We start from the raw sequence: 22,192 nt of genomic DNA, 5'->3' as shown, positions 1-22,192 counted from the left end.
TCCCAGCTATTCAGGAGGCTGAGGTGGGAGGATTGATTGAGCTGGGAGGTCGAGGCTGCAGTCAGCTGTGATCATACCACAGTGTTCCAGCCTGGGTGACTCTGTTTCTAAGAAACAAAAACAGAAAAGTTTACTTAAATACAAACAGAAACAAAACAAAGCAAGAGTTTACCTCATAAAAATATTAGAAGAAATTAGGGGTGACTCTTTCTGTAATCTTGAAGTGGAAATGCCTTAAAAAGCCTAATTAAAAAATTTAGACTCCCGGAAAAGAAATTATCAATAAATTTGACTACTTTCAAACTTAAACTGTTATGACAACAGAATACAATAACAGCAAAGCCAAAAAGTGGAAAAAAGTATTACACATGATATATAATGTTTTTAAAGAAAAAATCCCTGATACACATAAAAGCACGTAAGATGAATTTAGAATATAAACAGCCACTTCAAAAAAGAAGTATAAGTTTCCATCAACCAATGAGTGGATAAAAAATGTGATATATACACACCATGGAATACTACTCAGCCATAAAAAGGAATGAAATAATGTCTTTGCAGCAACTTGGATGGAGCCGGAGGTCATTATTCTGTGGAGGCCATTATTAGGCCAGGAATAGAAAACTGAATACAACCTATTCTCACTTATAAGTGGTAGCTAAGCTATGGGTACACAAAAGCATACAGACTGGTATAATGGACTTTGGAGACTCAGAAGAGGGAGGGAAGGAGAGGAGTGAGGGATGAAAAACTACATGTTGGGTACAATGTATACTACTTGGGTGACAGGTGCACTAAGATCTCAGACTTCACCACTATACAATTTATGTAACTTGTACTCCCAAAGGTATTGGACATACATACATACATATATATAATAAATGGCTGAAAAGCATGTGATAGATATGCAACCTCACAGCAACCACAGAATTGCAGAATAAAAGCAAATTATCAATTTTTCTTCTATCAAATTAGCAAAGATAAAAACATTTATAGTTGGAAAAAGTATGAGTAAACTGCCATTTTCATGAATTGTTGTTTGGATGTAAATGGATAAATTTCTAGAAAAGAATGGGTTATTAAATGTCAAAATTGAAAGAGAAAATATACCTCTAATCTTATACATCGAATTTTTCTGAGGATATTATTGCATAACTAACCAAAGATATGTATGCAAAAGGCTGTTAATAGCAAGTTGGGACATAACACTACTAATACATTTCTAAGTGCCTGCACTGCACTGTAATAATTAATGCATTTAATTGAATCTTCACAGAAGCTTATGAATTAAGTATTATCCTACTTATGTCCTGGATGCGAACACTAAGTTTAGATGGCACAGGTAACTTTCAGAATATCACACTGGGAGCAAATATCATGTGAAATTAAAATACAGATCATTCTGCTCTGTTCCATTTATTAGGGCAGGAAGTACAGAATGAAATTAGTTCTGGCTAAGGTGGGCAGAATAGGAAAGCTTATCTCAAGAAGTAGGTATTAGGTTAAGAAAGCTTGAGATCTGGAACTGAATTTGACTCTTGGAAGCAGATAATTGGAGCAGTTGGAGCTAAGGTAAACCAGCGGGGATCCTAATGTTCAAAATGAAAAATGTGATTTGGTGGAGATTATGGAAGGCATCTGGTTAAGAGCACAGGTTCTGGAGTCAATCACTCTGCCCCCTTCAAATCCTAATCCAGGTAATTTACTAAACTTCCCTGTGCCTCAGCTGTAAAATGAGGTTAATTATGGCACCTACCTTATAGGGTTGCTGAGATGATTCAATCAGATTTAGTGTAAAACACCTGTAAGAGTGCCTGGACCACAGCAATACTTCAATAAATGTTAGCTATTGTAATTGTGAGGAGAAGAATGGGGAATGAGTGGAGATTAAGGAAGAGTGTTGACAAAATCTGCCTTATCAGAAACTCTTAGACCTGACTGTGGAGGTTACCTTGCGCAAGACCACTTGATGGTCATTTCACTTAGCCCGTTAAATTTCCTCCTGAGAAGAGCCATCGGAAGGACTCACTACTGCTACAATGTGACTATGATCATCAAGAAATATTTCTGCTCTCCTACTGTTTAAAATGGAAGACAAAAACTACCCAGCATCCACCCTTTTGCTTTTATGAGCTAACATGCATTTCTGAAGGGATAGGAAAAGATTCAATTTTGAACTCATTGTCTCTCACCTGATTTTTATTTGTGATTCAACCACCTTTTGAACAAAATCATGAAAACAAAGTACTATTAAGCACTTGGTTGCAAAATTCATCAACAGATAGAATTCTTAGTATCTAAATGTTTATTATCTAAAAACAAAAGCAAATAATCATCCTTCTTCTTTTCCTACAAATATGACCAGTTAGGGAATGGAGTTTGAAGGAATCCTCACTCATGCTTCAAATTAAAGAAAAAAATAGGCAACATTTGTTCTTTGGTTCTTGAGTCTGATTACTTTTCAAGTCAACCCACACATTATTAAACCATCGGATAATGTTTCCAAGGGACTTCTGAAGCATCCTTATGTGGGAAACCACTTGGAATTAGTGGGTTTACTCCTTTAGCATATCAGTATTTATTGAACACCTATTTCTATCAGGCAGTGTTCTAGCTGCTGAGGATGGAGTGAAGAGCCAAATGGATGGAAAGGAGGAGCATGCTCAGTGAGCTCGGTGAGCTCAGTGACAGAATGCAGCTCTCTTCTCTCTACCAAGCATGGAACACTATGTGGGTACTTATCTGATTATGTGATGGCCCAGTATTGCCATCCTTTATAAACTGTCTTGTTTATGAAGGACTCTATTCAAATTATGACCAGAGAGATAATGAGCAATTTATAGATCTTTGTCCTTAGTTCCCATTTCTTTTATTTTCCTCCAGTATAAAAAAGTTCTTAAAATTTGTATGTGAGCAATAAAAGAGTAATCTTATGTTTTATTTATACCAATTTGCATTTTCTCTCTGCCCTTAATTTTAAAAAGGAAAAGTCTGAACACAATTCATCACTAACCTAGGAGTCCTTTGACTAGATTAACTGACCAATGCCGCAGGATTATTTAATTCTGCGTGAGACTCTCTCTCTATAGCCACACTCTTACTCACACCTTTTTGGTTCCTGCAAAGTTCTTAGACATTGTATCTATAATTTGCGTTATATCTATAATTTGTCTGGTAGTGATGAATTTAATGCCTTTAAAACATTTGGCTCCTTACTTTACGTTACAAAATGCTGAGGAGAACGTTATTTCAGGAAGCTTTTTAAAAAGGTGTGTTAGTTACACGGAACCCAGTACTGATAGCTGGTGTTTACTACCTCCTTCTTCGTTTCAGGGCCAGCAGCTTGACCTTGGCACACCACATAATCTGAGTGAACCGGTAAGTAATTTCTTCAATTGTCAAGAATTTTACAATGTTTGTGTTGATAATGAAGGGACGATGATCAAGTTTTATCACAGTAAGAATTGCTAAGTAAAATCTCATTTATCCTTGCTGGAAGAAGAACAATTGAAAATAATGAGAAGTCCGAATTTATATAAAAATGAAGTGTGTTGAAGTGGAAACAGCACAGGACCAATCCAAGTGCATGATATTGTTTCTATATAACTGTGTGGCTTTGGACTAATTACTTAATTTTTCTGAGATTTAGTTTTATTATGTGTTATTTGAGATCATCTCTAATATTTCTTCTAACAGTTACGTTGTATGGTTTTATTACTGTTCTGCACATGTATTCATTTGTTTACCAAGTGTTTAGTGACTTAAGGTATAAGTATGCACAAGGCACTGTGCCAGGAACTAGAAATTTAACAATGAAAAAAAATAGGGCCTCTGTTTAAAAGGACTCTCAACCTTTTTGAGATACATGCTTGAAACCAGAGAGATAGACATATGCATAAAATTAGGGCCAGGCAGCATCATCAGAACCAGAATTGTGGTGTGGGTGAGGAGTGAAGGGAGAATACACAAGAGTAAAAGGCACCTCACTTGCCTGCAAAGCCTTCAAACTAAAACTAGAAAGAGGAAGCGTTTTCCAGATGGACTAGATGGGAAAAGGCATATTGATCAGAGAAGGCCCTTTGTGTCAAGAAAGCCCTTTGTGTCACAAAGGTGTGAAGTAGCCTAAGTTGTTAAGGAAACTGAGTATTTCAGCTTGCTTGGAAAACGGGGTACATGTATAGAGGGTAGGGAGGTGGAAGACCAATTGCCAAGTTACATGGAGCCAGATCATGAAGGGCTTTGTCTGCTATGCTTGCTAAGTTGGTCTTAACTCACAAGGTGATGGAGAGACATATAGAATTTTAGGTAAGAGAAGAGTGTGGCCCGATTTTTTTTTTTTAAAGTCACTCCAAATGTGGGAACAAGAGGGGTCCTCCCCTAAGGTTTTTGGCAAGTGGTTAATGGCAAAGCAGAAAATTGAGGCAGTGAGTGATGAACCCAGATGGATTTTAGTTAATGACCAGAGAAGTCAATAGGACTTGGTGATGGGTTTTCCGTGAGAGGGGAGAGTGGGGTGAGAGAAGAAGACACCCTGGTTCCTGGCTTGGACAACTCAGGAGAATGTAGCATGTTAATGGGAAACACAGGAGAAAGAGCAAATTTAAAGGTCGAAAGTGAGGAATTGAATTCCACATGATGAATTTGAAGTGCTTGTAGGAACTTAAATGGAGACATCTAATGAACCAGTGGATATCTGGGTCTGGGGCTCAGGAAGGAGCCTCAGCTGCAGTTAGAAGTTTGGGGGATATCAACATCGAGATCACTTGAAGCTGAGGTAGGGGATGAACTCGCTCCAGGAGAACTAGAAGAGTGAGGGGAGAAAAAGCTGAGGATAGAACACAAACACCAAAGGGGTGGAGAGAGGCAAAAAGAGATGGCAAAGGAGGCTGAGCAGGAAGAAAAAGGAATCCAGGTGCCACCATGGCCTGTGGAAGGAATGGTCAAGACAGGCACAGCTGAATCAAGTAAGGTAAGAAAAAATGTGTCAAATCTGTCCAATAGCAGGTCAGGGCAACTCAGGGTTTTCAGGGCAGCTATGGGGTGAAAGCTGCTAGTAGGCAGCTTACTCCCCAAACTGTCTACCTATTGAGGTTTTGACATGCCACCATCTGGTTGCATCTCCAGTTTTGAGTTTTGCTTGATATGTGAGGACACCTTAGGGACCCAGGATATACTCAATGCCACATTGTCCTGGGCTTTACCTTTGACAGCTACCCAGTGTACAGTGTCTTCCTTGAAGGTTGGCTGTTCTCTGGCTTCTAGGCCTGCCCATGCCAGGCTTAACTCCACTCAGCAACTCTGCTGCTCTGCAGTGAGCCACAAGCCTTGTTCTACCTGTAGATATGACAGCTCTGTTTGGAATCCCAAAATTCCAGATCCTTTGGAGGCCTCAGGTTTCTTGGTAGATTTCTATTTCTAAAACACAGGGTGATGCTTTTTGTTACTACATTGTACTTTCAGGTAACAAGAAAAAGTCACATTTCTTCAATCACTCACCATTGTCTGTTATTGTCTCTTGCAGTGCATCCAAGGATGTCACTTTTGGAACTCTGTAGATCAGAAAAACTGTGCTTTAAAGTGTGTAAGTATTAATTAGATTTCTATTTTGATACTGGTGTTTCTTTCAAGAGGAAAGTTGTGTAAGAGAATTCCCATTTGCATTTCCATTGGCTTTCAACTAGTTTGCTTGACCCCAAGACAAAGCAAAACAAAACAAAACAAAACTGAAAAACCGATAGCCTAGATAATACACAGTAATGGAAAAGAGATTGAGATTAACATTTTTAATGCAACTAGAGGTCATGGAAGGTTATTGCAAATCACAGAACCCAGGAATGCTCAATTGCTCCAAAACTATAAATGTCTTGTAGTGGAATGTTCGGTATTTGTTAAATTTCCTAGGCCTATGCTTCTCAAATTTTAATGTGCAATTATCTGGGATCTTATTAAAATGCTGATTCTGATTCAGTAGGTCTTGGGTGGGCCCTGAGATGCTGCGCTTGTAACAAGCTCCCAAGTGTTGAAATGCTGGTGGTTCCCAGACCACATTTTGGACACCAGGGTCGTAGGTTATGTTCAAAGTTTCTATGTAGAAAATATGGTAGGTATCTAATTCAGGGCCACAAACACCTGGTTTATTCCACTTTATGTAGGAAATACATCCCCAGATACTTTATTTTTCATTTTATTATGTAGCCTGGCTTTTGCCACTCAGTGTGTAATTTAAGGCACTTAACCCCTTGGTACTTTACATTCCTTATCCATTTTAGGATAATAAGAGAATCTTTCTCCTAAAGATAGAGCCTGTCATGCTGTAACTACTCTGATCACATGATTAAGAATTTTGCCTTTTAAAAGTGGGTTCCCTTATTTAGGTTGTTCACGTCAGGGTTGTTAAATCAATAAGAATTGTGGTAATGCTGGGGAATCCTAATGCTGTTTTCTATTAATGAGTTAAATTATAACATGAGATTTAAATAATGCTTTAACCTCTTTTTATATGCATAGTTTTTAGAGCATATTCATAGTTTTTCTTATATAGTGTGTCCTTGCAAACTTCTATTATAGCAATTACTTATGCCCACTCTCACATTTGTGACTGAGTGCCTCACAGAATGGAAGTTACCAAAAGGTACAGCATATGTTAGCTGGACGTAGTAGCTATTAAATATTTCTCAGAAATTGCAACTCAGACAAATAATTTGTCTATTGTGTGTTTATATCTTTTATCCCAACATGTATGCTCTGTTGGGGCAGGATGCTCTCCATCTTTTTTAGATTGTTATCTCACTGAATATAGTGCGGGGCATATAGCAGCTGCTCAGTCAACATTTGCTGAAGGAATGAATGGAAAGCACCATTTGTTGCTGGGAAACAATCCAGGAGGCCGTGTGGCTGCTGCAGGGGCCAGCACAGGCAGAGGAACCTGCAGTCCTTTGCTAGCAAGAGCTATTGGTGGTTTCATTTCCTGTTCTGTTTACCTTTGGCATTTGCAAATACTCTTTCACTCTCTAACTTGGTCCACCACGGATTACCTCAGCCTGCTGAGATTTTTCTGGTGGACATCATATTCTCCCGTTTTTCCAGTGATGCAAACAGCTTAATTTTTAGAGCTGTTTATACAGTGTCCTGCCTAGACAGGAGGTCCTGCTCTGGGCTCCTTTGTTTTTGTTGGCTTTTTGGTTGTTTATCAATGGTGGGGCAATAAATTAATTTGAAATGAATGTACAGCTCAGTGTCATTAAAATTATTTACAACTTTCGAGATTTTAAGTAGTCTTTTTTGTTTTTCTATGCAGAATGATACTTATGCCACCATTTGTGAGGTGAGTTGGCAATCACTAAAAAGATGTCATTAAGCCACATGTCTTTATCTCTGGTCTCTAAAAAGTTTTTAAAACAGGAGTGAAGAAACCTAAGTTATTCTCAGTGCACTGAGACATTCTTCCTGATAGTGTTATTATTCTGAGTATACGAATGACTGTAAAATTCAGTTTTGGCACAAATATTTACTGTTTTATGTGTCTATGTGCATGTATATAATATATATGTTCCTATGTTCATATACACACATTCACTATATATATATATGTATATTACTGTAATGTGGTTTGGGAGGTTATAATCCCTGGACTCTGGGCAGAGTTGGAGTTGGGGTAATGGAGGGGAGAGAAGGAAGAGGCACATTCAGAGATATCTCTGCTGACTCCATTTTCTTCCCCACAATGTATAGTGCTCTACCTTTAAATATAGGACATGAAAAGAGAATGCTTTAATTGCAACTCTCTTTCTTTCTTTCTTTCTTTCTTTCTTTCTTTCTTTCTTTCTTTCTTTCTTTCTTTCTTTTCTTTCTTTCTTTCTTTCTTTCTCTCTTTCTTTCTTTCTCTTTTTCTTTTCTTTTCTCCTTCCTTCCTTCCTTCCTTCCTTCCTTCCTTCCTTCCTTCCTTCCTTTCTTTCTTTCTTTCTTTCTTTCTTTCTTTCTTTCTTTCTTTCTTTCTTTCTTTCTTTCTTTCTTTCTTTCTTTCTCTCTCTCTCTCTCTCTTTCTTTTTCTTTCTTTCTTTCTTTCTTTCTTTCTTTCTTTCTTTCTTTCTTTCTTTCTTTCTTTCTTTCTTTCTTTCTTTCTCTCTTGCTCTATTGCTTTCTTGCTTTCTCCCACTCTTTCTCCCTCCTCTCTCTCTCTCTTTCTTTCTTCCCACAGTCTCACACTGTCACCCAGAGTGGAGTGCAGTGGTACATTCTTGGCTCACTGCAACCTCTGCCTCCCTGGTTTAAGTTATTCTCCTGCCTCAGCCTTCCGAGTAGCTGGGGCTACAGGCACGCGCCACCATGACTGGCTAACTTTGTATTTTTAGTAGAGATGGGGTTTCACCACGTTAGCCAGGCTGGTCTCAAACTCCTGATTTCAAGTGATCCACCTGCCTCAGCCTCCCAAAGTGCTGGGATTACAGGCATGAGCCCCCAAGCTTGGCCGCCATTTTCTTTCTTATGCAACAAAATCCTTTGCCAACATTTTGCAACACAGCTTCTCCCCACCCCTTCTCCCAATGGTAAGCGATGTCTCACATTGCCCTGCCCAGGTGTACTTACGGTCCTCTAAGCAACCTCTGCTGCACTTGATTTTCTCTCTTTCAAAGAGACCTTGACGTTTTGATGTTTCCTACTTAGTCTTCAGCTGAGCTTATCTGTCCTGTATTTCATCCCTTCAAAATAAGGTTATTTGACAATAGGTGATATGAAGAAGCTACCTTATTTATGAGTTTAAAACCTGTGTTCGCTGGGTATGGTGGTGTGCACCTGTAGTCCCAGCTATTTGGGAGGCTGAAGTAGGAGGGTTGCTGGAGGTCAGGAGCCTGAGAGCATCCTGGGAAACATAGCACGACTGTTCCCTAAAGAAAAAAACTTTAAAACCTATGTTGTATTCTTTTTAAATATCCTTGAAACTGGTAACCAGAGCCTGGGGAAGGAGTATAAATTATTGTTCATTAGTAAAACAGAAAAATTCCCTCTTAATAGAGAGCAAAAATACAAATGAAAAATTAAATTGGCATGTTTTCTCAGTTATAACTGGTTGGTTATAAAAATCACATCTGAGCAATTTTTCTTGGGAGTGGGTGGAGGTGAGGGTTGGGTAAGAAGAGAGAAAACAGAGAAGACAAATCACCCATATGTAAAGAGACAATTAAAGGTCTCTCCTGATTGAGATAGAAAAAAAAAAATTGCCTGCGAATCCTTTTATGTGATGAAAGCAAAATTACCCCAAAGAATAGTCCCTAGAATAAATGTACCAGTGTCAGAAAAATCAGGGAGAGAGAGCCTTTAAAGCATCGAAGAAACCCAGGATTAGATTTGTAGTGTGCTAATTCTTTGTTAATCATTATGCTGCTCAGTTTTCTGTGCTTATGTAGTATAAATCTTTCCTCTCAGTGTTATAACTTGTATAACTATTCTTTCTCTTTATACTTTGCTGTTTTACACTTTAAAATGTTTCACTTTAAATAAAGTAGAACTGAACAGGAATATGTGCTATATGTATTTCTATCTATATCTATCTATCATGTATCTATCAGTCTATCATCTATCCATCCTTTCTTTCTTTCTTTCTTTCTTTCTTTCTTTCTTTCTTTCTTTCTTTCTTTCTTTCTTTCTTTCTTTCTTTCTTTCTTTCTTTCTTTCTTTCTTTCTTTCTGTCACCTCAGTTGTCCACACCTTTAGGAAATCAGACTCCTTACTCACTGGTGTTTGAACATAGGAAGGTTGTCATTTTTGCAATTCGTATTTCTTGGAAGGAATAATCTTGAAAGTGATAGCTCAGTGAAACAGAACTTGGAAAATGATGATAGCTAGTGAGATGGCTTATCCCTGATAATTTAAAATGCAAATTAGATCTTATCATCGCATCTTGGCCTTTGGCTATATAGCTATATATAGAATGAAACAATAGAATATATATATATTTATATATATAATATACAATAGTCAAAATAGATCTTATTATAGCCAATTGGTCTTATTGTACCTGAAACATTTCAATGGCTTTTTACTGCTCTTTGAAAAGAATTACAAACTACAAAGGTCTACCAGCTCCACTGCCTGCCTGTCTTGACTTCATCTCACATTCTCCCCTTGATCTCTGTGCTGGCCACACTGACCTTTCCCTCTTTCTTGACATAGAAGACACATTCCTGCCTCAAAGTTTTCATCCTGTTGTTGCTTCTGCTTTTACCCAGATCTCTGCAAGCCCAGCTCCTCCTGATGACTGAAGTTTTGGCTTGGATCACCCTAATAAAGTCTCCTTCTCCACCTAGCTATACCTGTGGCTTTGACTTATTTTCTTCCCAGCAATTTTCATTATCAGAATTATTTTTTCTTGTTAAAAATTTGTCACTCAGTTATTATCTACCTCCTTCTAAGGGAAGTCCTATAAGGCAGGGAATTTAACTTTCTTGCTTACTGTCGTATTCTTAGACTCCACAACCATGCTTGGCATGAAAAAGGCCAATTGTTCAAATATTCTGAATGAATGGAAGAATAATTTTTAAGGGAACAATGCCTCAATTCATATGGAGGGCGGTGGGGGAGGCTTCCTTGTGTTACAGAAGCTGGAAAGGGCACTGGCAGCCTATGTGCCAGTCTGGGAAACCAAGGGTGGAGCCAGAGAGGCAATAAAGATGGACTGACTACGATGAGGATGATGGGAATGTGGGTGGGAACAGAGAGAGCTAGCTGATGTAGCCCCTGGGAAGAGTAAACTTGGCCTCCACTGTGGAAATGGCAGCTCAGTAACGTGGAATGTTCCACATGAATGTCCCATCCAGGGCATTCAGGCTCAAATTCTGTAAATTCCTTAAATCCAACCATCTTTAGATTCTCTCCAGGCAACTCAAGCTTGAGAAACCCTGGATAACTTTATTTGAAGTCCAATGTTGAATTGCCACCATGGTTCAGGGAGGGGTGAAGGGAGGTGAAAGGAGTTGGGGGCTGGAGTGGGGGAGGAGAGAGAGAGAGAGAGAGAGAGAGAGGGAAACGTAGTTGTTAGCTTTACCTCCACTTGAGATAACTTTTAAACTCCCAGAAGGATGGGAATTTTATTATCTATTTCCCCTGAACATGTCAGAAAAAACAGGACCACAATTTCCCCTGATTGTCAGGACTAGCTATATTTCAAAATAATCTGAATTTCCAAATACATCTCCTCTCTTCTCCTTAGTTTTCTTTTACAGAAAAAAACCCCCTCATGTTATATAATAATTTTGCTGTAAATTGGTTTGTTTATTCTCTGCAGTTAATAAATATGTTGAATGCTTCACTAAAATATGTAAACAGGATGTGAAACGTATACTAAGCCTTGAAATTAAATAATTCCAAACCCAAACTAAGGTATTTAAATTAATCCTTAACTAAGCAAACTTGGGTTTATCAGGCACCCTTCCTTTCAGTGTGCAAATCAAACGTTGAACTGTTCATATTTGCAAGTTATAGTTCTTCTTTTTAGGGCAAATGTATTGTGCCTGCTTTCTGCTATTACCATGAGAAACTATAGCATCTTGTCCTAGGTATTGTAGTTACATATTGAAAGACAGCAGGGAGATTGATCATGATTGTGTTGTAGTTTTACAATATGTGCCTTTTCTGCAAGTATGTGTGTGTGTGTGTGTTTTGTAGCTGATGTTAATGCATCTGTTAAGAGTTGCAGGAAATTTGTGTTTCAGTCATCAAGTTATGTACTGTATTTTTCATTAATGAGATAAAATGTAAATATCATTAAGTTTTCATCAATTTTAAAACTCAACATTGGTATAAAGATATTCATTAAAATGTTCAGCTACTATACAAATTTATAGTCAACTTTTAATTTTCCAAGGAAGACCGGGATATATAAAATAAGTAGTTAATCCCTAAGCATCATTTTACTCTAAAGTTTTAGGTTTTAAGCTCATTAAAACATTGACCAAGATGGCAAGCAGATGATTGTACTGCTAAGCTCAGTGTTTTTTCAAACTATATGATGTGCCACATTAGAAGGTCATCAAATCAATTCAGCCAACCAAGAGTCGCATTAAACAAAATGAAACAATAGAATAGAATATCATTGTACATATAAGAGCACATCACAGAAAAGGAGTTTCTTTTGGGGACAATGAAAATGTGCTAAAATTAGATTGTGGTGATTATTGCACAACTCTGAATATTCCAACAGCACTGAACTGTGTACTTTAAATAAGTGAGTTTACGGCAGGTGAATGTATTTCAATAAAACTTCTAAAAATGGAGGAAAAAGTAAAGATCATTTCAGGAATCTTTTTTTCAACATGTATGTGTGTACTAAGTTGTTTTGTTAAGTTATTTTTTTGCTGTGGAGCATGGTCAAAAATTTGGGAAGCGCCAGTCTAGCAAGTGGGAATTTTACTGCAGGGGAAATAGTTGACATAAACATGTACTTGCGTGTTAGGCACTCAAAGTTAGGCACTCAGAGTAGATTTCAAAGATTTACTCACATATTGGGCAAAGATATACTTGCATATTAGATATTTGGATTTCAAAATTTAGTTGAAGCTTATCAGCAAAACCAGTACCAAGGCTGCCCTGACTGTCATGCTCTCTGTCTTCCACAGCGGGAGTCGTGTGAGGTTGGCTGCAGCAGCGCGGAAGGTGCATATGAAGAGGAAGTACTGGGTAAGAAGACACACACGACTTTTAAAAAATAGGCTGCACCACTCTAGTGACTTGTACTTTTGTAAAGATAATGAAACACCTCTCAAAACATCTTGACTTCTACATCTCAGTATGATCAAAAATATCTACTTAGAGAAATCAGTAATTTCAAACGTATAGGCCATTCTGATAAAGATTCAGCAAGATTCTTCTTTCAGAAAAAAAAAGAGGAAACAGTACATGACTAATGTTTAGGACCAGATTTTGCCCTCACGTTCAGTAGATACACTCACTTCTGTCTTAATGACAGACAAATGTACATCCTGAGCAGACTTGATGTCAGAGAATGCCACTGTTTTAATGACTGGAAAGTATACGCATATTGTACTGAATGTACCTTTCATTATTCAGCTAACAGTTATCCAATAGAGTGCCTACTATGTGAATGAGTCCTCAAAAGGCTCTAGGAATTTGTAAAATGTACAGAAGCTATACTTCTCAGTGTTAGATTTTGAGCAAGTAGGGGCCTTGGGTGTTTATCAGCTCCCTCTGCCTGATTTCGGAGTAGGCTGGGCGTGTCACAGTAGCTTTGCCTTAGAGTGTTAATTCTCCAGTAGTTTCTAAAAGTCCAATGCTTTGATAAGTCATAGCTTCGATGTCAGCAGATATCATTTCCAGAATTCCCTAGGACATCCTCCCACCGAGATGTAGACAGTTCCCTTAAGTCTGAAGGATGCTTGGCTCTTCCATACGTTGTAGTCCTTGACTCAGTGGCTTGTTCCTTGCTCTCAGTGGCTGATGGAAATCGGAAGGGGAATCTTGTCTTGCTATTCTGATTTGCTTCTGCCCTTTAGTGTCCCACAAAAGACACCCTAGACATTTCTGTGGAGAGGTAGTGATACTACATTTTTTTTCTATGTTATGGGAATTAGCTGTGGATAAAATGTATATTTTATGGTTTCCAAGCTGTACACTGATGTGCTCCAGGCCATTACAGCAATCTCATGGGGAGCCATGGAGTATTTTAAACACTCAAGGGGAACACAGAGATATGAGAAATCTGTTGGATGGTGATACCCAATCTGATCATAATATTGGAGGAGTTGTGCAGTAACCAACAGGTACACAGGCCCCATTAGTATGCAATTATTTTTATTTCAGGATGAAATAAATATACAGTTTCATCTTTCAATTTCTTATTTGTTTCAAACATCTACCAAATTGTTAGATACCAAACTGTTAGTCAATCTGGTATTAACACATACTTATTAAGTTATACTACTTAAAAAATGGAACTGTTAGAGAATTCTTTTAGTTCAGAGAACCATAAAAAATTTCTGAGAAACTAAGGACACCAGAACTGAGGAAGTGTGTAATCTTTTATTTACATTCCTTTATTATATTCTAAAATTATATTACCAGCTTAATTATATAATTCTGTTAGAATACAAGTGCAATCAATGCTTTATTTTTATTTTCTCATTGGCTATGGATCAATGTCTATGTACCACTAACAAATGAGATGTATCAAGTCTAAATAAAAGCATTTGTACTTAAAGACCATATCTGTAGTCTGTTATAATTAATCCTTTCATCCATGATCCTAAGACCTTATTTGTATTTAACTCATCTGATTTCTAGGTCATTTAACAGTGGCTATGCTATGTTCGTTTTAGATACCTCTCATGTCTCTTTTCACATGATGGAATATGATACTAGCTAATAACATCTTAAAATAAATAAATAAACATATATATTTGCCTATACAAAATATAAATGCACACACACACACACACACACACACACACGAGAGACAGAGAGAGAGAGTCTCGCTCTATCACCCAGGATGGAGTACAGTGGCACAATCACAGCTCACTGTAACCTCAAACTCCTGAGCTCAAGCAATCCCCCTGCCTCAGCCTCCTGAGTAGCTAGGCATGAGTCACCATGCCTGTCCAAAAATAGCTATTTTTCATCAGGCGTTTATGAGTTGACCACTTTTCTCATTAATTAATATGTGTTAGCTCCTTTTGTCCTCAGAGTTATACATACTATTATTAACTTCATTTTACAGGTAAGAAAATTGAGGCACAAAGTTTATATACTTGCTTGAGGCCACGTAGCTGGTAAGGGATATCTCTGAAATTATAACCCAGCTGCCTGGTAACAGAGCCTTTTCTTACCCACTCTGCCATGTACTGAAAATAGGACGGAGCTCAGTCTAGCTTCCCTTTTTCATTTGGCTCTCTCTTTGCCTTGATATTTTAGCATAAACCTACTTTACCTTTTTTTTTCATATGTATCACCACGGCTTTGAAATATGTCTATGTTTAGCTATGATATTTACATTTACTTGTACTTATATAACTGATCACTTCTGCCTAGTTCTCAACTTTTGTCGTTTCTGGTGCCTCCTGGTTATTTTTCCTCACTCTGCTGATAACTCCATCATTGGAGTCCTCTTCAAGGTGTCCACAGCATACCTAATTCCTGCTATTGAGAGTCTCACAACAAGAAAGGGAAGGAAAGTGGAGCTGTGCTTTGCTTATTCAGTTATAATAGTCAAAAATGAACTATAAAAAGAAGAATCACTGAGAAAGGTTGTGCTGGGCCATTTTGTGAGCTAGGTCCTCAGATGACAATGGCTTTGATTTTTCTGGATTACAGAGTATGCACTTTAATTGGTCCATGTCTGGTATCTGTAGTGATGAGAATTGTATCAATTTTCTCTTAATCAGAAAGAATGAGGTCCTGGGAGTTTGTATTTAACTATTTTAAGCTCCCTACCAAATTTACCATGCTTTCTCAACCAGAGTGCTGATTCTGTTTCTATGAAAGAAAGCTGAAGCATTAAATTCATCACAATTTTGGAAAAATATAAAAAGTAAAGTAAAATCATTTCTTCACAGTGACATACTATTCAGAAGTCTAGCCCTTTGTACCGTGCCTGGCAAGCAGCACCTGGGAAATATGTGCTGCCAATTGTAATATGTCTAGTGTTTAAACGTCCTGAAATATTTTATAATGTGAGACAGCCGATCATAGCGTCCTTTGGAGTAAAGGCAATTGCTCTGTACATATAAAAATTATTTGTTGTTAAGATGCACAGCAATAGTAGAATTAGAGGATAAAATTTCAGAAACATATGGGGGTACACGTCCCAGGATAATGAATGGTTCTGTTGTGCCACCGACATGCTCTGAGCACTGGGCCCCCCGGCCTGTAAGAGAGTAGTATTGTCAGAGAAAACTGGACAGCTCAGAACCCTCTGTGTCATCTGCCTGTAAAACAAAAACCTGAACAAAAAAATATTATGTTCAAAGATAACAATAAATTCTGTGGAAAAAAGACTGACAGACTGATTGATTTTTAAAAATAAATTGAATATGCATACCATTGATTATTCAGGTGAGTTATTGTGGCAAGACGGTTTTAGCAAGAGAATACGGAGAGCCCTAGATGAGACAGGCACACACTCTCTTGTGCTGATGCACAGGAGTGCATGGTGAGTGCAATCTTCTTTTCTCCCCAGGAAATGCAGACCTTCCAACTGCGCCCTTTGCTTCTTCCATTGGAAGCCACAATATGACATTACGATGGAAATCTGCCAACTTCTCTGGCGTAAAATACATCATTCAGTGGAAATATGCACAACTTCTGGGAAGCTGGACTTATACTAAGGTATGAAAGACTGCCTTTGTACCTAAACCCAGACCCTTTCCCAATTTTTAAAAGTGCCAAATTTTTACTTATAGTTATAAGCATAAAGGCCTTCTAGAAAAGATTCAACTGTAAGATGGGTAGTTGGATTAGATGAATTTTAATCTCAGCTACTCTGTAACATGTTAATGCTAAGCCTTAACATTAAGGCTTATTTTATAGGGAAAATATAATATTTATGTTATAAGGAAAATATAATGTTGGATGTATATACTATTCCTTCAGTGCAGCATCACATAACCGTTCACCCCATTAGTCATTATCTGCCCGTCCCAGCTAAGATGAGTCCAGCTAGGATGGAGGGCAGAAGAAAGATTCTCATGGGGGTTGTTGCAATTTAGAAGTACTGTCTATGGTGGTCATCCAGGACTGTGTCTTTTAGGGAAGCATGAGAAAGTTTAGAAAAAAAATAGTCCCAAGATACTATGTGTACTAACATAGAAAAATTTAAGTCCTTGAGTTTATAAATGCCAAATAATTGAGTCCATAATTTTGCTATTTCGAAGGGGAGAATTTCTGAGTGAATTCTGCATGCTGATGTCTGAATGGCTTAGCACTAAGCTCCAGGCCTCTATTTCATCTCTGTCAAGCCATACATCTTCCACAAATTAATCTATGCTCTTGAGTCCCAATGTGGCGTGGTGATTCTATACATGCTGATTATTGATCACTCCTTGATTTAGACCGTGTCCAAACTGTCCTATGTGGTCGAGCCCCTGCACCCCTTTACTGAGTACATTTTCCGAGTGGTTTGGATCTTCACAGCGCAGCTTCAGCTCTACTCCCCTCCAAGTCCCAGTTACAGGACTCATCCTCATGGAGGTATGGTGTACACACATTGCTTATAAAAGGACATTATTGCAAAGCTTTGATTTAGTTTGTTTTTATTTTAAACAATGAAATAAATATAATCCTTCCTATTAATCGATCCATTCAACAATTGGGTACATAACTATGTGCTAGGTAGTATTCTAGGTACTCACAATACCTTTAAGATCAAAAGAGACAATGACCCCTGCTCTTGTGGTGCTCACTTTCCTTTCTTTTTCCGAGACAGTCTTGCTCTGTTGCCCAGGCTGGAATGCAGTGGTGTTATCTTGGCTCACTGTAACCTCCACCTCCCGGATTCAAGTGATTCCCCTGCCTCAGCCTCCCAGAGCAGCTGGGACTCAGGCATGCACCACCATGCCTGGCTAATTTTTTGTATTTTTAGTAGAGATGGGGTTTTGCCATGCTGGCCAGGCTGATCTTGTGCTCCTGACCTCAAGTGATCTGCCCGCCTCGGCCTCCCAAAGTGCTGGGATTATAGGCGTGAGCCACCTCGCCCAGCTGGAGCTCACATTTTGGTGGAAGAGGAATATTCTGCAATAAACATAAGAAATAAATAAAGTATATTGTAAGTGGGATGGTGCTGTGTGCTATAGTAAGAGGAATATTTTGAGCAGGGTTTGTCATTTAGGGGATTGGAAATAAAGAGTGAGGAGGGAAGGAGAGGCCAGTGGCAGTATGAAATAAGGTGGCCAGAATGAGCCTTGATGAGCTGGTGGGGTAAAGTTTGAGCAAAGACTTAAAGGAGGCGAGGAAGTCAACCACGCAGTTGTCTCAGATAGAGAGTTACAGGCAGAGGGATGGTTCATGTGGAGGACCTAAGGCAAGAACATCCTTGGCCTGATCAAGGAGCAACTAAGGGGCCCATGTGGCTGAACCAGAGTGAAGGAGGCAGAGCAGTAACAGCTAAGGTCAGAGAGATGGGGGCCAGATCTCAGTCTACCTCAGGGATCTTGGTAAGGCATGTGGCTGTTATTCTGGAAGGAGAGTCACTGTAAGGTTTTGAGGAGAGGAGTGACATGATCTGATGCAACTTGCTTTATACATTAAAAGGAAAACTGGCTGCTGTATGGAGAATGGACTCTGGGGTGTGGGAGAAAGCAGGAAGAACTGGTAGGAAGCCATGTGGTGACCCAGGTGAGAGGCCCAGGAGTGGTAGTGGTGTGGTATAGATATGTTTGAATTCTATTTTTATTTCTTCATATAATTTTAGTCTTTTTATTGCCTAGGTTGTAAATCCTTTGGCTGTGGAAAAATAACATCTGTAAATAAGTTTACCTCCTTTTTTGTTTTATTTTTTTACTGGAAAGGTGGTTATTTTTTGTATTATATTTTTAATATAATTGAAAGGAAGATTGGGCACTTTTTTCGTTCATTCAAGTATTAATCAAGGACCTATTACATACCAGACATTGTTCTAGACACCAAAGATGATAAAATCCTAACACTTATGGGGTTGCATTCCAGCTAGGGAAGACAGTCGGATAAGTAATTAAGTAAAGGTATTTGTTGGGTCATGAGAAGACCCAATGAATAGCACCCTTCTTCTTAGTCTGAGTTCTGAACCAATAAAAGATAAAACAAAAACAGCCAGAAGATGGCTGCAGGAATGTCAGTATTATTTCTGATAAGGGCCAAACTGAATGATGATAGATTTTAAAGTAGGAGGTGGGATCTGACAGGTAGACAGAGGCTTGGTTGCATAGGGCCATACTGACCCTGATAAGGAGTACAGATTTTATTCTAAGTGTAACAGAATGTCTTTGGAGTGTTCTAAGGAGGGGAGGCACTGGTTCAAGTTTTAAAACTCTCAGTATGGGTGATGCGTGGAGAATAGACTGGGAGGGTGGAAGGAAGGCCAGGGAAGTGGGGGAGCTGTTAGGTGGCCAAGTAAGTCAGGCTTGATTTGGTGATGGCTCTGACTAGGGTGATGATGGGAAAATGGGGAAATGTTTGTCATGTATTTTGAAGACTGAGCTGTTGGGGTTGCTGAATGGATTTGGTGAGGAAGAAGGGAAAATCAAAGTTGCTAACTTAGACTTTCAGTCTGAACACCTGAGTGTCATCATTTACTGAGACAGGGACAAGGGTAAAGGAGGAGTAGCTTTCCTAGATAAAATCATCGGTTCTGTTTCAGCCATGTAAAATTTGAGATGTCTATTAGATATCCAAGTGGAGTTGCTGAGGAAGCAATTAAATGGAAGGATTGGGAACTCAGGAGGTAAGTCGAAGGTATCCAAACTACCAGTTTAGGAGTTATCACCATAGAGATGTGATTCAAGCAATGGGCCTGGAGGCAGTATGCTAAAAGTGAATGTGGTTGAAAAAAAGGAGTTCAATGTGTCAGCCCAAGGGCCCTTCATATTTGGTGGCCAGGAAAAAGAGGAGGGACAGCAAAAGACACAGAGAAGGAGAGACTCGGGAGCTTGTGGTGTCCCAAAGCCAAATGATGAAAGTGTTTCAAAAATGAAGGTGATTGAGTATGACACAGTGACATTATCTCTGGAAAGCAACAAAAAGCTTTTTGTCTGCTAGATTCCTGCTTCCTCATTTTCCCACCCTTTGTACAGAATGTTGCCCTATCAGACTATAACTTTACTAATACATCCTTAGAGCAATTCTAGCTCTAATAGAATTCTAGCTCTAAATAAATGTTATTGTTCTCTTGTTCAAAATATATTCATGGGATATCCATAGATGCATGGTATTGTTCTCTTGTTCAAAATATATTCATGGGATATCTATAGATGCATGGATACTGACTTTAAGAAGCTTACTGTCTTGTAGAAGAGATAAAGCATATGCCTAACTAAACTCACAATAAGGTAAAGCTTTATTAAACACATAGAAAAGGTACTGACAAATTCCCATGGAAGTTTAGAGGAGGGAAATATTATTTCTGAAATGAAATACCAAAGAAATCTCTCTGGAAGTCTCATTTGTTGAGTTAGACATGAGGTGAGGAGAGAAAAGGGCAGGTTCAGGTGTCTATGGGACCAGGGTCACCAAGATTGGATTCTAAGGCATGGAGGGAAAACAGTCGTATTCCGTCTGCTGGAAGCTTGCAATACAGGAAGACAAATAGTGAGAATAACACTGGGAAGGCTGACTAGGTCCATCTTACCAAGAATCTTAAATGTCCTGGGTAAGGAGTTTGTACTTTATTTACAATGCATTTAGGAGTTATGGAAGGTTTTAAAGCAGAGCAGTAATTGCTTCACATGCTTCTGAAAAAGAGAATTTTGGCAACTGCACATAGAATAGATTGAGAGAACGAGAGAGATTTGAAAGTACAGAGGTAGAGACCAGATGGGAGGTTACTATATTATTTTAAGATTTTATCAAAACTGCTTTTTAAAAACAACATATATTGGGGTATTCTCTGACTCATTATTTTGAAGATGTGACTTCCATACCAGGAAAAGGATTCAAGCCTAGAAGCCTTAGAGGAAGGCAAATGCTGGGGCAGACACTGAGGGAGAGTTGTCTGGTCCCCTCACCCTCAGAGTTAGCTGAGGCAACCCAGGAAGACATGCTCCAGGCTGGATGCCCTAACCCTGAGCTCTGGAGATGTGCCTATGTACAGAGAGCCTCAGGCTGAACTAGGCCTTGGACCTCAGCAGAGCTGAGTAGCTGATGAAGTTGGTTGGGGCATTTTTCCCCTTCCCTGATGGGTGCTGTCTCCTTGCTTGTCAGATCTTAGGGTTTGTGTGGCCACCTCTGCTGATTATTCTGACTGTTCTTATTTACATCCTCAGATCAAACACTGGCCTAGGACCATGTTTGAAATTTTCCAGATCAGAGTAGAATGAATTTTTCCTTGTTCCAAGCAATGCCATATGTTATCCAACAGTGCTGGGACATTTTCTGGTGCTACAGAAATACCATGCAGAGACATTGGCTGGGCAAATCAAAATAATGAAAGCAAATTTTGCTGTCCATTTCTTGGCCTCTCTCCTGGATAAGCAAGCTCACATACCCTCTGTGTCTTCTGGACCCTACATGGGTGTCCTTAGGGATAGCATCTCATGTTTCTGATTCTCACTTTTCTAGCTACATCAAAACTTAGAAACTTATCTGTATTGTGTTAATTGCCTCATAGTCCTATTCTCTTTTAGCTATGGGAACGACATGATTTTAGATGGTGCTATTGCCTTTTTTTTTTTTTTTTTTTAAGACAGAGTCTCGCTGTCGCCCAGGCTGGAGTGCAGTAGCGCGATCTCAGCTCACTGCAACCTCTGCCTCTCAGGTTCTAGTGATTCTCCTGCCTCAGCCTCCTGAGTAGCTGGGACTACAGACGCCTGCCACCACGCCCAGCTACTTTTTGTATTTTTAGTAGAGACAGGGTTTCACTGTGTTAGCCAGGATGGTCTTGATCTCTTGACCTCGTGATCCGCCCACCTTGGCCTCCCAAAGTGCTGGGATTACAGGCATGACCCGCTGCACCTGACCCTTTTTTTTTTTTTTTTAGATAAGGTCTCACTCTGTCACCCAGGTTGGAGTGCAGTGGCATGATCTCAGCTCACTGCAACTTCTGCCTCCTGGGTTCAAGTGATTCTTGTGCCTCAGCCTCCCAAGTAGCTGGGATTACAGACATGCACCACCATGCCTGGCTAATTTTTGTAATTTTAGTAGAGATGGATTTTTGCCATGTAGGCCAGGCTGATCTCGAACTCCTGGCCTCAAGCGATTGGTCCACCTCAGCCTCCCAAAGTGCTGGAATTATAGGCGTAAACCACCGCACCCGGCCTAAATGGTGCTATTGCCTTTTAACTGGGTCCTTTCAGAAAATAATTTCTGAACAAAGAGGAATGATTGTCAGGCAAGGGATACCAGCATTTCAGGGAAGATTTGTGTGTGTGTGTGTGTGTTTTTTTGGTGAAGAAGACCTGGACAATGATCGCATCTTGCCATGTAGGTGACATTTAACTTGCTTCAACAGTAGAAAATCACATTTGGGCATTGACCATAATGACTTAAATTTTGACATTCC

General features: G+C 39.1%; 1 protein-coding gene across 4 annotated transcripts in view; it reads left to right on the top strand.

Annotated features, from left to right (window-relative positions):
- Positions 1-22,192, top strand: part of ROS1 (ROS proto-oncogene 1, receptor tyrosine kinase) — a 142,082-nt gene that overhangs the window by 3,894 nt on the left and 115,996 nt on the right. For 2 of the 4 annotated variants that reach the window (XM_015448589.4, XM_065543246.2), the window contains exons 2-7: positions 3,334-3,378; positions 5,522-5,581; positions 7,298-7,324; positions 12,612-12,672; positions 16,184-16,332; positions 17,055-17,193. In XM_015448589.4, coding sequence (XP_015304075.3) covers positions 3,334-3,378; positions 5,522-5,581; positions 7,298-7,324; positions 12,612-12,672; positions 16,184-16,332; positions 17,055-17,193 — 481 coding nt within the window. The remainder of the gene's footprint in view (positions 1-3,333; positions 3,379-5,521; positions 5,582-7,297; positions 7,325-12,611; positions 12,673-16,183; positions 16,333-17,054; positions 17,194-22,192) is intronic. The other 2 variants (XM_045391634.3, XM_065543247.2) reach the window with 1 other exon arrangement.

Source organism: Macaca fascicularis, chromosome 4 (genome assembly GCF_037993035.2).
Source record: "Macaca fascicularis isolate 582-1 chromosome 4, T2T-MFA8v1.1".
Taxonomy (NCBI): domain Eukaryota; kingdom Metazoa; phylum Chordata; class Mammalia; order Primates; family Cercopithecidae; genus Macaca; species Macaca fascicularis.
Note: the sequence above shows the minus strand (reverse complement) of the source record. Positions and strands in the feature narration are given on the sequence as shown.